The sequence below is a fragment of the Nerophis lumbriciformis genome, linkage group LG10 (genome assembly GCF_033978685.3).
Source record: "Nerophis lumbriciformis linkage group LG10, RoL_Nlum_v2.1, whole genome shotgun sequence".
Taxonomy (NCBI): Eukaryota; Metazoa; Chordata; class Actinopteri; order Syngnathiformes; family Syngnathidae; genus Nerophis; species Nerophis lumbriciformis.
The window spans coordinates 29,936,620-29,953,728 of record NC_084557.2 but is presented as its reverse complement, the minus strand read 5'-3'; the positions used below and the strand labels follow the sequence as shown (position 1 = coordinate 29,953,728).

The 17,109-nt window shown below is 39.8% G+C and overlaps 1 protein-coding gene across 3 annotated transcripts in view; it reads left to right on the top strand.

The window, feature by feature from the left end:
* Window positions 1-17,109, top strand: part of necab2 (N-terminal EF-hand calcium binding protein 2) — a 360,801-nt gene that overhangs the window by 259,619 nt on the left and 84,073 nt on the right. For all 3 annotated transcript variants that reach the window (XM_061969871.2, XM_061969869.2, XM_061969872.2), the window contains exon 8: window positions 14,567-14,646. In XM_061969871.2, the coding sequence (XP_061825855.1) occupies window positions 14,567-14,646 (80 nt within the window). The remainder of the gene's footprint in view (window positions 1-14,566; window positions 14,647-17,109) is intronic.

Sequence of the window (17,109 nt, the reverse complement as noted above, 5' to 3'; positions counted from 1 at the left end):
TAGAATGTGTTTAGCCCTACTAAGACAGCGAGAGTTGTACAGTTCTTCCAGGGTGGGGAGTGGGCAACCAATGATTTTTTTGGCTGTGTTAACAACCTTTTGGAGGGCTTTCCGGTCAGCCACTGTGCAGTTTGTAAACCACAGTAACACAGTAAGTTAGGATGGTTTCTATGGAAACGATAGAATGACACCAAAAGTTTTTGAGTCAGATTGTTATTCCTGAGCACTCTCAGGAAGTACAGCCTCTACTGTGATTTGCTGATGGTGGTTGTGGTGTTAAAGGGGAACATTATCACCAGACCTATGTAAGCGTCAATATATACCTTGATGTTGCAGAAAAAAGACCATATATTTTTTTAACCGATTTCCGAAATCTAAATGGGTGAATTTTGGCGAATTAAACGCCTTTCTAATATTCGCTCTCGGAGCGATGACGTCACAACGTGACGTCACATCGGGAAGCAATCCGCCATTTTCTCAAACACCGAGTCAAATCAGCTCTGTTATTTTCCGTTTTTTCAACTGTTTTCCGTACCTTGGAGACATCATGCTTCGTCGGTGTGTTGTCGGAGGGTGTAACAACACGAACAGGGACGGATTCAAGTTGCACCAGTGGCCCAAAGATGCGAAAGTGGCAAGAAATTGGACGTTTGTTCCGCACACTTTACCGACGAAAGCTATGCTACGACAGAGATGGCAAGAATGTGTGGATATCCTGCGACACTCAAAGCAGATGCACTTCCAACGATAAAGTCAAAGAAATCTGCCGCCAGACCCCCATTGAATCTGCCGGAGTGTGTGAGCAATTCAGGGACAAAGGGCCTCGGTAGCACGGCAAGCAATGGCGGCAGTTTGTTCCCGCAGACGAGCGAGCTAAACCCCCTGGATGTCTTGGCTCACACCGTCCCTTATGCCACCGAAGATGATCAAGAGAAGAATATCGACCCTAGCTTCCCTGGCCTGCTGACATCAACTCCAAAACTGGACAGATCAGCTTTCAGGAAAAGAGCGCGGATGAGGGTATGTCTCCAGAATATATTCATTGATGAAAATTGGGCTGTCTGCACTCTCAAAGTGCATGTTGTTGCCAAATGTATTTCATATGCTGTAAACCTAGTTCATAGTTGTTAGTTTCCTTTAATGCCAAACAAACACATACCAATCGTTGGTTAGAAGGTGATCGCCGAATTTGTCCTCGCTTTCTCCCGTGTCGTTATCTGTCGTGTCGTTTTCGTCGGTTTCGCTTGCATACGGTTCAAACCGATATGGCTCAATAGCTTCAGTTTCTTCTTCAATTTCGTTTTCGCTACCTGCCTCCACACTACAACCATCCGTTTCAATACATGCGTAATCTGTTGAATCGCTTAAGCCGCTGAAATCCGAGTCTGAATCCGAGCTAATGTCGCTATACCTTGCTGTTCTATCCGCTATGTTTGTTTGTGTTGGCTTCACTATGTGACGTCACAGGAAAATGGACGGGTGTATATAACGATGGTTAAAATCAGGGACTTTGAAGCTTTTTTTAGGGATATTGCGGGATGGGTAAAATTTTGAAAAAAACTTCGAAAAATAAAATAAGCCACTGGGAACTGATTTTTAATGGTTTTAACCCTTCTGAAATTGTGATAATGTTCCCCTTTAATGTTCCAATTTAAGTCCTCCTGTATGTACACACCGAGGAAACCGGAAATCCGTTACCCTCTCCACCTGTTGCCCCCCGATAAATAGGGGCTGAGTGTCTATTTTGGCTTCAGGACAAGGTTATTGTCTGAACACCACATTGACAGCTGCTCCACCTCGTCATACCTCTCACCTGGATAGTAAAAGGATGAGGACGTATTCCGACACTTTGACAGACAATTTAGACCCGAGGACGACACAAAAAGACTATTCCGCCCCCTCTTTCTTCGCATCTAAATGGGAATATATGAACATCCTAGCCGTTGGCATTCTAATGACAGCAGACACTGTACAGTAAGTGATGTTTTATTAAGTTTGTTGGTTTAAATTAAGTCTGCAGTGAGTAATAATCAGTGATGAAGAAAGAAAAAGTGAACGTTGAGATGAATTTTTTGTAATTAATGCTTAAAATGATCAAAATACGTAAATATTAAATATATATGTGCCTGTTACTACATTACATGTTACTTACATCATGTATATAAAACTTAAATGGAGATGTTTGGATGTTTTTATAAAGGCCTACTGAAATGCAATTTTCTTATTCAAACGGGGATAGCAGGTCCATTCTATGTGTCATACTTGATCATTTCGCGATATTGCCATATTTTTGCTGAAAGGATTTAGAGAACATCGACGATAAAGTTCACAACTTTTGGTCACTGATAAAAAAGCCTTGCCTGTACCGGAAGTAACAGACGAGTAGCGTGACGTCACAGGTTGTGGAGCTCCTCACATTCGCACATTGTTTACAATCATGGCCACCAGCAGCGAGAGCGATTCGGACCGAGAAAGCGACGATTTCCCCATTAATTTGAGCGAGGATGAAAGATTTGTGGATGAGGAAAGTGAGAGTGAAGGACTAGAGAGCAGTGGGAGCGATTCAGATAGGGAAGATGCTGTGAGAGGCGGGTGGGACCTGATATTCAGCTGGGAATGACTAAAACAGTAAATAAACACAAGACATATATATACTCTATTAGCCACAACACAACCAGGCTTATATTTAATATGCCACAAATCAATACCGCATAACAAACACCTCCCCCCTCCAGTCCATATAACCCGCCAATACAACTCAAACACCTGCACAATACACTCAATCCCACAGCCCAAAGTACCGTTCACCTCCCCAAAGTTCATACAGCACATATATTTCCCCAAAGTCCCCAAAGTTACGTACGTGACATGCACATAGCGGCACGCACGTACGGGCAAGCGATCAAATGTTTGGAAGCCGCAGCTGCATACTTACTCACGGTACCGCGTCTGCGTATCCAACTCAAAGTCCTCCTGGTAAGAGTCTCTGTTGTCCCAGTTCTCCACAGGCCAATGGTAAAGCTTGACTGTCATCTTCCGGGAATGTAAACAATGAAACACCGGCTGTGTTATCCGGCACAACAGTCAAGGGGTGCATTCTACGGCGGGGGTGCGTTATACGGCACAACACCTGCCGCGATAAACCACTCCCCACCTACAGCTTTCTTCTTTGTTGTCTCCATTGTTCATTGAACAAATTGCAAAAGATTCACCAACACAGATGTCCAGAATACTGTGGAATTTTGCGATGAAAACAGACGACTTAATAGCTGGCCACCATGCTGTCCCAAAATGTCCTCTACAATCCGTGACGTCACGCGCCGGCGTCATCATACCGAGACGTTTTCAGCAGGATATTTCGCGCAAAATTTAAAATTGCACTTTAGTAAGCTAACCCGGCCGTATTGGCATGTGTTGCAATGTTAAGATTTCATCATTGATGTATAAACTATCAGACTGCGTGGTCGGTAGTAGTGGGTTTCAGTAGGCCTTTAAGGGCTATATAGGCGGAATAAAGCGACTCCAATAGGCTACATTGTAAACAGACTTTTGATCGCATGTATTTAATATTCAGAATGCATTAAAAATATACATCAGTCGTCATGTCGTTTATAATGATTGTGAACGATAGGCAAAATTCCCCCCAAAAAGTGCAGTTCCCATTTAGATATCTCCAGGTGAGTAGTTAAAAAATAAAAGGTGTAATTGCAGAAATGAATAAAAGGTTACCAAATGATTTGGTCTTGGACAATAGTGTTGATTTAGTTAAATGGAAAAAAATACAAATTAAAATTAGACAAGATGAATGGGAAGAAGGAGTAAAAGAAAACTGTACAAAAAACCTAATCCCAGTATTGGCGAGAATTTATGTGGAAAGTATCTATAAGATATTTATTTTAGCCCAGCGCCCCTCAGCGGGGACTAGCTGCTGGAGGGGATGTGGTGAATTGAATGCAAACCATACGCATGTGTTGTTTACCTGCCCAATGTTGTTACCCTTTTGGAAGAAGTAAAAATGATGATGAAATCATTATTATGCCTTAAAAGGAATGTCCAAACAGAAAATATGCTGAGCATAAATACAAAGCACAAAGTAAAATCCACACATACATCTAATTAACATATTGAGAATCACTGCAGTTAAACAGATAACAGAGACTTGGAAAGGGACCACAGATCCTATTATATAAAATCCCGGACAACAGCCCTGACACAGATAATAGAATTGGAAAATCAACATTTAGTATTTGAGAAAAATGGACATATTTAATAAGTTATATCCAAAAGATGTCTGTAATATAATAACTGATAAAGATAATAGTACATACTTTATTACGTTGCATGTGTGTATAACAGATGTGAAGCATATATGTATACACACCATCTCTGTAGTATGATTCTCCGTATATTAGAGTATAGAGATGGGAGTGTTTTTATGTTTAGTTTAGTTTTCTTTTTTTCTTTTTATTGTTGTTGTACCACCATCTTTGAATTATTTTTTCTGTATTTAAAAAATATATATATTGTATGTTGTGTATCTTTGTGAAATCATTGCAATAAAGTGTATATAAAGCATTATAGCACAGTATTTGACATTGAAATTAGTATATACATTTTCTAAATTGTGTACAGGTGAAATAAAAAAACAATTAAATTTGAATTTTTTTGTGATATAAACTCATTACATGTCAAGTGAGATATATCAAGCGTTTAGTATAATTTTGCTGATCAAGTTTTTAAAAACCCTAAATGTTTTGAGATTTTCAGATTGAGGTTTTCTTAGCCATAATCATTTAAATTATATTCAAGAAGGCTTGAAATATCTTCAGTTGCATGTTATGAGCATACTTCATATTAGTTTCACCTTGCAGATTTAATTCCTAGAATAAGAAAACCTTTGCGCGATATTATATTCTTTTGAGTTTCACCTGTGTGTACTTTCATATACACATTTAAGACGGTATTAATTGGAGACGTGGTGTGTGATATCGAGACAAACAATTTGTTCGCATTAACATAATTACATTTTCTCACATGCCCCCATCCATCCATCCATTTTCTACCACTTGTCTTTTTAGGGGTAGCGGGGGGTGCCTGAGCCTATCTCAGCTGCATCCGGGCGGTAGGCGGGGTACACCCTGGACATCACAGGGCCAACACAGATAGACAGACAACATTCACACTCACATTCACACACTAGGGCCAATTTAGTGTTGCCAATCAACCTATCCCCAGTACCCGGAGGGAACCCACGCAGTCATGGGGAGAACATGCAAACTCCATGCAGAAAGATCCCGAGCGCAGGTTCGAACCCAGGACCTTTGTTTTGTGAGCCACATACATTAACCCCTGTAGACTTTTAATAGACTTTTACCTGGTTTCTGTTTATTTCTTTGGTAAATACACCGAGTTCTTTCTGGCAATGTTCTGCAGCAGTGATATAGAATACCAGCTCTGTTTGACGCTGCAAATATTGTCTTTTTTTAAAATTACCCCTAACATTTGACAGCTTCTCCCTCGTTGCTATTTTTCTTCGAGATATTTCTCTCCATCACCGCTATCTTCTGTTTTCCGCCACACAGATCATGGCACCCAAGAACAAACGGTTTCTTGTGGGCTCTATTGCAGCGGGCCGTGCGGAAAGTACGTCCATGTGTTTTAAGTTTGGTTTTCATCAACTTTTATTGGTTGTATTTTTAAATGATTAATCGAAGCAAAATAATAGTAATTGAAGCTATTTTCTAATCGATCGATCGTTGCAGCTCTATGACACACAAGTAAAAGCTCCACAGGGTGAATGTGCAACAACTTAATATTTGGTTAAAGGCCTACTGAAACCCACTACTACTGACCACACAGTCTGATAGTTTATATATCAATGATGAAATCTCAACATTGCAACACATGCCAATACTACTAAAGTGCAATTTTAAATTTTGCGCAAAATATCGTGCTGAAAACGTCTCGGTATGATGACGCCGGCACGTGACGTCATGGATTGTAGAGGACATTTTGGGACAGCATGGTGGCCAGCTATTAAGTCATCTGTTTTCATCGCAAAATTCCACAGTATTCTGGACATCTGTGTTGGTGAATCTTTTGCAATTTGTTCAATGAACAATGGAGACAGCAAAGAAGAAAGCTGTAGGTGGGAAGCGGTGTATTGTGTCCGGTGGCTGCAGCAACACAAACACAGCCGGTGTTTCATTGTTTACATTCCCGAAAGATGACAGTCAAGCTTTACCATTGGCCTGTGGAGAACTGGGACAACAGAGACTCTTACCTGGAGGACTTTGAGTTGGATACGCAGACGCGGTACCGTGAGTACGCATGCAGGTGCGGCTTCCAAACATTTGATCGCTTGCCCGTACGTGCGTGCCGCTATGTGCATGTCACGTACGTAACTTTGGGGACTTTGGGGAAATATATGTGCTGTATGAACTTTGGGGAGGTGAAGGGTACTTTGGGCTGTGGGATTGAGTGTGTTGTGCAGGTGTTTGAGTTGTATTGGCGGGTTATATGGACGGGAGGGGGGAGGTGTTTGTTATGTGGCATATTAAATATAAGCCTGGTTGTGTTGTGGCTAATAGAATATATATACTCTTGTGTTTATTTACTGTTTTAGTCATTCCCAGCTGAATATCAGGTCCCACCCGCCTCTCTCAGCATCTTCCCTATCTGAATCGCTCCCACTGCCCTCTAGTCCTTCACTCTCACTTTCCTCATCCACGAATCTTTCATCCTCGCTCAAATTAATGGGGAAATCGTCGCGTTCTCGGTCCGAATCGCTCTCGCTGCTGGTGGCCATGATTGTAAACAATGTGCAGATGTGAGGAGCTCCACAACCTGTGACGTCACGCTACTCGTCTGCTACTTCCGGTACAGGCAAGGCTCTTTTATCAGCGACCAAAAGTTGCGAACTTTATTGTCGATGTTCTCTACTAAATCCTTTCAGCAAAAATATGGCAATATCGCGAAATGATCAAGTATGACACATAGAATGGACCTGCTATCCCCGTTTAAATAAAAAAATCGCATTTCAGTAGGCCTTTAAATGAGAAGGATGCCAATAGAGAAAGCCCTGTCACCATACCCATCTGCTCATTTTGAAGGCTTTAATTGCTGGCTGTAATTCCTGACTCAATTGTACAAATGACAAAGGCAGTTGTTTTCAAAGTCCTTTTAAAATGGCCACTGGGCTTTTATGTCCAGGGCCTCTATGGTTACGGACAGCTTTAATTGATGAGTTTTGTGTGTGCTGGGGTGGAGGAAGGTAGCTGCTAATTGACTGGCTGTTAAAGCTTTTAATGAAGAGTGGGCATTCAGCTCTCCAATTAGCTGTGGGGGAGCCATCAGGAGTAGAAAATCGGATGGTTACTCAGGAGTGAGTACGAAGTGGGGGTGGGAGTGCAAAAAAACACAAGCGCACTGCAGTGCTAAGTGGGCAGCATGATAAATGATGTTTTCTTTGTTCATTTGGGTTCCTGTCATTACTGAAATCTTGAAAATTACTTTCTGTCTGTGTTTACGGAAATTACTCCAGGAGCACAGTAAAGATTTTAACAAAGTCATTTAGGGTGTGTTGACACTTGCCATTTCGGGTCCTGTTAAAACAAATTCAAGCCCAGTCTGTTTGCTTTGCTTGTACGGTTTGTTTGGTCAGGTGTAATTACAGTCCAGGACCAAAAGGTACAGACCACACAGTTAAATATATCTCTTTTTAACAAAGGGGTCGTGTTGCTTATTACAGTTTGCCGAAGTTGTCAGAAATACCATCTCCTGGCAGCACTTCTCTGGGAACATGTCTAAACTCTTTATGCAATTGAATACCTATTTATTACTTCTCAGCTTGGAAAATGTCATACTCCTGTAGAAAGAAATAGTCCAACAAGTGTATGTGACCAAAAACACATTAGAGCAGTGGTTCTTAACCTGGGTTCGATCGAACCCTAGGGGTTCGGTGAGTTGGCCTCAGGGGTTCGGCGGAGCCTCCACCACGGAGGTAAAGACACATCCGACTTATCGTGTAAATAAAAACTTCTCCCTATCGGCATTTTATGGATACCCATAAACAATGTTCCCTCTAATTTTCCATCTGATTTGCAGGTTGTTTGATTGATCGATTGAAACTTTTACTAGCAGATTGCAAAGGAAGAGAATACATTATATGAAACAGTACAGTTTACACAGTACAGTACATATTACGTACAATTGACCACTAAATGGTAACATCCGAAAAAGTTTTTCAACTTGTTTAAGTTGGGGTCCACGTTAATCAATTCATGGTAATGTGTGTAATTTGTTGTGAGTTCATGCACTGTGTTGGTTTTGTTCTTTGAACAATGTGATGTTCTTGCACTGTTCATTTTGTGCACCAGTAAAAAAACATATAACTTTTTCTTCAATTTGAAAAAAATATATATATATTTTTCACTAAAGAAGGGTGCGGTGAATGCGCATATGAAACTGGTGGGGTTCGGTACCTCCAACAAGGTTAAGAACCACTGCATTAGAGTTTGAATATTTACTTACAGTTTTTTTCCATTTGCTTACACACAATTTTACTAACTCTGTGTCTTTTTTCAAAAGATATACACACTTTTCCAAACACTACATTCAATTTTCTTAATTCCTAGATTATTTGCCAAATAACACACTTCGGTCAAAACATATGTCCATTCCTCAAAATAAAGCAAGCATTTGTAAAAATGCAGTTTTATTTTCATCTCACTCAGTGATAAATACAAAACACATTTGTAAAAAAAAACTATTTTACTACAAACCCCGTTTCCATATGAGTTGGGAAATTGTGTTAGATGTAAATATAAACAGAATACAATGATTTGCAAATCCCTTTCAACCCATATTCAGTTGAATATGCTACAAAGACAACATATTTGATGTTCAAACTCATAAACTTTATTTATTTTTTTTGCAAATAATAATTAACTTAGAATTTCATGGCTGCAACACGTGACAAAGTAGTAAATGTTTGGGAACTGAGGAGACACATTTTTTAAGCTTCTCAGGTGGAATTCTTTCCCATTCTTGCTTGATGTACAGCTTAAGTTGTTCAACAGTCCGGGGGTCTCCGTTGTGGTATTTTAGGCTTCATAATGCGCCACACATTTTCAATGGGAGACAGGTCTAAACTACAGGCAGGCCAGTCTAGTACTCGCACTCTTTTACTATGAAGCCACATTGATGTAACACGTGGCTTGGCATTGTCTTGCTGAAATAAGCAGGGGAGTCCTTGTTAATGTTGCTTGGATGGCAACATATGTTGCTCCAAAACCTGTATGTACCTTTCAGCATTAATGGTGCCTTCACAGATGTGTAAGTTACCCATGTCTTGGGCACTAATACACCCCCATACCATCACAGATGCTGGCTTTTCAACTTTGCGCCTATAACAATCCGGATGGTTCTTTTTCTCTTGAGTCCGGAGGACACGAGGTCCACAGTTTCCAAAAACAATTTGAAATGTGGACTCGTCAGACCACAGAACACTTTTCCACTTTATATCAGTCCATCTTAGATGAGCTCAGGCCCAGCGAAGCTGACGGAGTTCCAGGGTGTTGTTGATAAACTGTTTTCAGCTTGCATAGGAGAGTTTTAACTTGCACTTACAGATGTAGCGACCAACTGTAGTTACTGACAGTGGGTTTCTGAAGTGTTCCTGAGCCCATGTGGTGATATCCTTTACACACTGATGTCGCTTGTTGATGCAGTACAGCCTGAGGGATCGAAGGTCACGGGCTTAGCTGCTTACGTGCAGTGATTTCTCCAGATTCTCTTAACCCTTTGATGATATTACGGACCGTAGATGGTGAAATCCCTAAATTCCTTGCAATAGCTGGTTGAGAAAGGTTTTTCTTAAACTGTTCAACAATCTGCTCACGCATTTGTTGACAAAGTGGTGACCCTCGCCCCATCCTTGTTTGTGAATGACTGAGCATTTCATGGAATCTACTTTTATACCCAATCATGGCACCCACCTGTTCCCAATTAGCCTGCCCACCTGCGGGATGTTCCAAATAAGTGTTTGATGAGCATTCATCAACTTTATCAGTATTTATTGCCACATTTCCCAACTTCTTTGTCACGTGTTGCTGCCATCAAATTCTAAAATTAATGATTATTTGCAAAAAAAAAAAGAAAGTTTTTAAGTTTGAACATCAAATATGTTGTTTTTATAGCATATTCAACTGAATATGGGTTGAAAATGATTTGCAAATCATTGTATTCCGTTTATATTTACATCTATACAATTTCCCAACTCATATGGAAACGGGGTTTGTATAAGAAAACACATATTTGGGGCATTTTGCCCGACCTTTTTAGCATATGTGATGAATGATTACTGTAACTTGACAAAATATATATTGGCAAATCCATAGCAGTCGTCATTACATATAGGCCCACTTTGAAGTGGGCCTATATGTAAGGACCTAAAGAGAAAATAAAAATATCCTGTAATCTTTTCAAGAACTGCTCAACAATGATGCTGCAAACTGCAAATATTTATTTTTACCACAGTCAGGTAAAGTAACATATCACAGTAGTCAACAATGACATGCAATACACATTAAAATTTGAGACAAATAAAAAGCTTTGAAAAAAATTCTGGAGATAAATAAAAATGACAGCATAGAGCAGTGGTTCTCAACCTTTTTTCAGTGATGTACCCCCTGTGAACATTTTTTTAATTCAAGTACCCCCTAATCAGAGCAAAGCATTTTTGGTTGAAAAAAAGAGATAAAGAAGTAAAATACAGCACTATGTCATCAGTTTCTGATGTATTAAATTGTATAACAGTGCAAAATATTGCTCATTTGTAGTGGTCTTTCTTGAACTATTTGGAAAAAAAGATATAAAAATAACAAAAAACTTGTTGAAAAATAAACAAGTGATTCAATTATAAATAAAGATGTCTACACATAGAAGTAATCATCAACTTAAAGTGCCCTCTTGGGGATTGTAATAGAGATCCATCTGGATTCATGAACTTAATTCTAAACATTTATTTTGTTGAAGTATTATTCAATAAATATATTTATAAAGGATTTTTGAATTGTTGCTATTTTTAGAATATTTAAAAAAAATCTCACGTACCCCTTGACATACCTTCAAGTACCCCCAAGGGTATGCGTACCCCCATTTGAGAACCACTGGTATAGAGTATAGGCTACATGTGCAGACTTAGGCAACAGCAACTCTATGAAAGGATGTACTCAAAAGCCTCAGTTATTGATTGTAATCATCACCTGCCCGTTTAGCTGGATCAGGCCATAGTATCTCATCCGCATCACATGTGCAAGATGGGAAGATGTGTATAAAGCATTTTGTGTAATATTTCGCAAAAACTGTGAAGCAGAATCTATGCCTAGTATTAGGCAAATCTGCACAGTGGTTATGCTTACTGTGTGTAGACTGTGTGAACATTTAAAATTGAGTGTGTAAGCAATTGGAAAAAGCTGTAAGTAAAGTGTTATATAAATTTGTCATACATTTTAATTTGTAATGCACTTTAAATGTCATAGAAATCTCAAAGTGATACAGCAGTGTTGGCTAACAAATAAGCTTGCCTAAAAGAAATAAAAACAACAATATGTGTTACAAAACCAAGAAAAGAACAGGCTACATAAAATGTCCTGAAAGGCCTTTTTGAATAAAAATATTTATCTGTTTTTTGAATGACTTCACTCTGTCCTTCAGAGATTCTGGGAGTGCATTCCACTGGCGATACTGCATTGTGTATAGTCTGTTGAAGGCAGTGAATGTTGGTGGAATGCAGAAGCCTTGAAGTATTGTGTGGTTTGAGGTAGAATGGAATATTTTCAGGGAGGCACTAATGAGTTAGTAGACAAAGTTTATATTGAATTCTGTAGTGAATGGGTAACTACTAGTGACACGCTCGGAGAGCAGGTATGTTGTGGTCATATTTGAGCGTCCGTGTCAGGATCCTGGCAACACAGTTATGGATTTGTTGAAACTTCTGTGGGCTCCTGCTAGAGATCACGACAAGAACGTCATTACAGTAATCCAACCTGGAGCAGACAAAGACATTGACCGGTTTTCCGGTGTCAGATTGAGCGAAAGAGGGGCAGCCTTTGGCTGTATTTTTGAGATGGAGAACAGGAGAATCTGGAGAGGTGGTGAATGTCATTTTGGTGATCTTGGTTTGTGACAAAAGAAGAAAGACGGATGCCATAGCCAGAGACAGAACTACAAACCCCGTTTCCATATGAGTTGGGAAATTGTGTTAGATGTAAATATAAACGGAATACAATGATTTGAAAATCCTTTTCAACCCATATTCAGTTGAATGCACTACAAAGACAACATATTTGATGTTCAAACTCATAAACTTTATTTTTTTTTGCAAATAGTAATCCATCCATCCATTTTCTACCGCTTATTCCCTTTGGGGTCACGGGGGGCGCTGGAGCCTATCTCAGCTACAATCGGGCGGAAGGCGGGGTACACCCTGGACAAGTCGCTACCTCATCGCAGGGCCAACACAGATAGACAGACAACATTCACACTCACATCCACACACTAGGGCCAATTTAGTGTTGCCAATCAACTTAGCCCCAGGTGCATGTCTTTGGATGTGGGAGGAAGCCGGAGTACCCGGAGGGAACCCACGCAGTCACGGGGAGGACAGACGAGTTGGGAAATTGTGTTAGATGTAAATATAAACGGAATACAATGATTTGCAAATAATTTTCAACCCATATTCAGTTGAATATGCTACAAAGACAACATATTTGATGTTCAAACTGATAAACATTTTTTTTTTTGCAAATAATCATTAACTTTAGAATTTGATGCCAGCAACACGTGACAAAGAAGTTGGGAAAGGTGGCAATAAATACTGATAAAGTTGAGGAATGCTCATCAAACACTTATTTGGAACATCCCACAGGTGAACAGGCAAATTGGGAACAGGTGGGTGCCATGATTGGGTATAAAAGTAGATTCCATGAAATGCTCAGTCATTCACAAACAAGGATGGGGCGAGGGTCACCACTTTGTCAACAAATGCGTGAGCAAATTGTTGAACAGTTTAAGAAAAACCTTTCTCAACCAGCTATTGCAAGGAATTTAGGGATTTCACCATCTACGCTCCGTAATATCATCAAAGGGTTCAGAGAATCTGGACAAATCACTGCACGTAAGCAGCTAAGCCTGTCACCTTCGATCCCTCAGGCTGTACTGCATCAACAAGCGACATCAGTGTGTAAAGGATATCACCACATGGTCTCAGGAACACTTCAGAAACCCACTGTCAGTAACTACAGTTGGTCGCTACATCTGTAAGTGCAAGTTAAAACTCTCCTATGCAAGGCGAAAACCGTTTATCAACAACACCCAGAAACGCCGTCGGCTTCGCTGGGCCTGAGCTCATCTAAGATGGACTGATACAAAGTGGAAAAGTGTTCTGTGGTCTGACGAGTCCACATTTCAAATTGTTTTTGGAAACTGTGGACGTCGTGTCCTCCGGACCAAAGAGGAAAAGAACCATCAGGATTGTTATAGGCGCAAAGTTGAAAAGCCAGCATCTGTGATGGTATGGGGGTGTATTAGTGCCCAAGACATGGGTAACTTACACATCTGTGAAGGCGCCATTAATGCTGAAAGGTACATACAGGTTCCCAACTACTTTGGCACGTGTTGCAGCCATGAAATTGTAAGTTAATTATTATTTGCAAAAAATAAATAAAGTTTATGAGTTTGAACATCAAATATCTTGTCTTTGTAGTGCATTCAATTGAATATGGGTTGAAAAGGATTTGCAAATCATTGTATTCCGTTTATATTTACATCTAACACAATTTCCCAACTCATTTGGAAACAGGGTTTGTACTATAACTATCATATAGAAACAATTACATTTGATCAGGTGGTTACAATTGCCTTAAACTGCAAACACTATGTACAGTAGGTAGGGTTGCATTTTTGCTTCATTCCTGTGAGAATCCTGCGTGCGACTGATCCACTGTAGGACTATCCAGGACTAGCTGCAGTGTGCTCAAACACCCACCAGGTAGCACCTGTGAGCAGATAATACTGTATCATCTCTTTCTTTTTGGGACTTATCAGGTCGGTAGTGCATTTTTCACACATTCTTCACTTACGTTTAAAGTGAAGGATGAGGCAAAAATACAACCTCACGTATGGGGTTGCAGTAGCCCAGTCTGTAAGAACTTGGCGTTTGGAGGGCTTCTGTCCCGCAGCGTACAAAATTAATAGTAGTAATCAGGTGCCCTTGAGCAAGGCCCCAAAGAGAGCATAGCGCCCCAATGTGGACTACGCATTTTGACAGTAAGGCATGCAGTGCATTTATAATGAAACCGTAAAAAGACTGCAGTGGTTATAATAAAGTTGTCACAAAAAGATTTACAGGATATTCATAAAGGACCTGTTTGTTAGTCAATAAATTGAGATTGAAGTTGAATTAAAATGCAACTCTGCAATTTCTCTCGGAAGTGGTAGGCATAATCTATAAATAAGTGATGAGCATTAAAGTGTATTCATACAGATTGTGTGTGTGTTGCAGGTGCAGTGGAGGTAAGGAAAGAGGGTCTGGATGCCCAAATCAATCGCCTGGCTGAACTCATCGGACGACTGGAGAATAAAGTAAGAACCCACCCAAACATGCACCCACATGTCTGTGTGTCAGCCTTTACCTTGTGAGGGATGCTCTTTAAGCTTCTGTGCCGCACTCACTTTAGAGTCAACATAGCTGACTGACACAACCTTGCAATACGACAATGTTGCTAACTGGTTCTTCCATGTTTTTTTTTTAAATTAAATTTATTTTGCAAAAATCAAGTGTAAATCCAGGTGTGAGCTGTGAATGAGAAAATTGTGATTGGTCCAGTGAAGAACAGGTTGAGCCTAATGGATCTCCCGCAGACTCCGCTATTGTAAGACAACACGAGAGAATGACAATGAATAACTAAAGTCAATGTCCAGCCAGGGGCTGGGGATATTTTAAATAATTCCTTTTTAAAAAAGCTAACAATTTAAGCCATGAGAACTAGTAACCAATGTTCCCTCTAATTCAGGGGTGCTCATTACGTCGATCGCGAGCTACCGGTCGATCTCGGAGGGTGTGTCAGTCGATCACCAGCCAGGCATTAAAAAAATAGTCCTAAAAATGAGCGATCATAAATCTTCACTATGACGTCACTTTCGTCACTTGATTGACATTCACGGCACCCGAGGGTCTTCTGAGATGACGCTGGCTGCTGCCAGCTCATTAAAATTACCGACTGGAAGGCGAGAAACACTTTATTTCAACAGACTCTGGCGCCGTACCTGTCGTCAAAACTCCAAAGACCGACCGCACAGTTGCACAATAAAAGCTCTGCTTCATCCTGCTTGCGCTACCAAAATAAGAGTCTCAGGAAGCTGGCGTGCACAAGCTAGCAAGCTACGGAGTTTGCCGACAATGTATTTCTTGTAAAGTGTATGAAAAGGAGTACGGAAGCTGGATAAATAAGATGCCAAAAAGCAACCACTGTCATGTGGTATTGGACAGAAAGGAGGACTTTTTTTCTCCTCCATTCGAAAATGCGGACCTTATCAGCACCACTGTCTGATTCCAATCAATGCAAGTCATCAGAATCAGGTAATACACCAACTTATATTCTTGTCTTCATGAAAGAAAGGAATCTATATGTGTTAAACATGCTTGTATTATCTTTAAACACCTTTAACTTGTTAACAATATTAACTATATGTGTTAAACATGCTTGCGTTATCTTTAAACATCTTTAACTTGTTAACAATAGTAACTATATGTGTTAAACATGCTTGTATTATCATTAAACACCTTTAACTTGTTAACAATATCAACTGTATGTATTAAACATACTTGTATTTTCATTAAACACCTTTAATGTATTAACAATATTAACTATATGTGTTAAACATGCTTGTATTATCATTAAACACCTTTAGCTTGTTAACAAAAACATATGTTTCATAAATAAGTAAATATAAATTATATATATGAATGAGGTAGATCCCCACGACTTGATCAATTGAAAAGTAGCTCGCCTGCAGAAAAAGTGTGAGCACCCCTGCTCTAATTGTTCAAGTGTGTGAGCAAACGCAAAAACTCCCTGAGCATTCAGTGGAGCCCATGTGAGCAACATCAGACGTGCACACTGTGGCTACACCAGCAGCACACCTGTCCCAAACCTGACTAAATAACAAGTTCAATCTCCATCCATCCATCCATTTTCTACCGCTTGTCCCTTTCGGGGTCGCGGGGGGTGATGCAGCCTATCTCAGCTGCATTAGGGCGGAAGGCGGGGTACACCCTGGACAAGTCCCCACCTCATCGCAGGGCCAACACAGATAGATAGACAACATTCTCTTATTATTATAATCAAATGACAGCAGTCATTTCCATGAGGTTATTTTCTAATATAAGTGTTTAGGCCCACTTACAATGACAATAACAAAAAACATTGTTTTTCATGAACTGTGTACTTGTATTGTTTGTCTGGGTCGAGGTCCTGCTTTGGAAATAATTTGTACCCCTTTCAGACATTGCATTTAGTTCCCATTAAAACATTCACATGTTGCACAATGAGATGTAAGCAGGGGATCATGTGTCCATTCCTGCAACTTCCTGTTCGTAAAAAATATATTTTTATTAGTATTTATTTAATATACTAACAGCATTTCATGATTAATATTATATATTAATAAACCAGTGTGAATTGCTTATCATACCGTATGGAAGTTATTTTTCTCTCAGCAATATTATAGATATTATTATTAGTTTTATATTACAAATCATACAAATAGTATTATGATGCAACTTCAGTGTGAACTGTCCCGCGAGAATAATGATGACGCTTATCATAATCATCATCATTATTCATCGAAATAGACGGATACAAAATACATTAGTTGACAAATTAACAAGAATTAGGAAAAACAGGCGAAAATAATGTTTTAAGAAGTCACGTGTGACGTGTTGTACCATAAAGCTGTCATGTGTGGGATTGGATCAAAGTCATGTGAACACACGGCCATTTTCCATGCGTTCCTGGATATAAGACAAGTACCAGTGCTTTGATA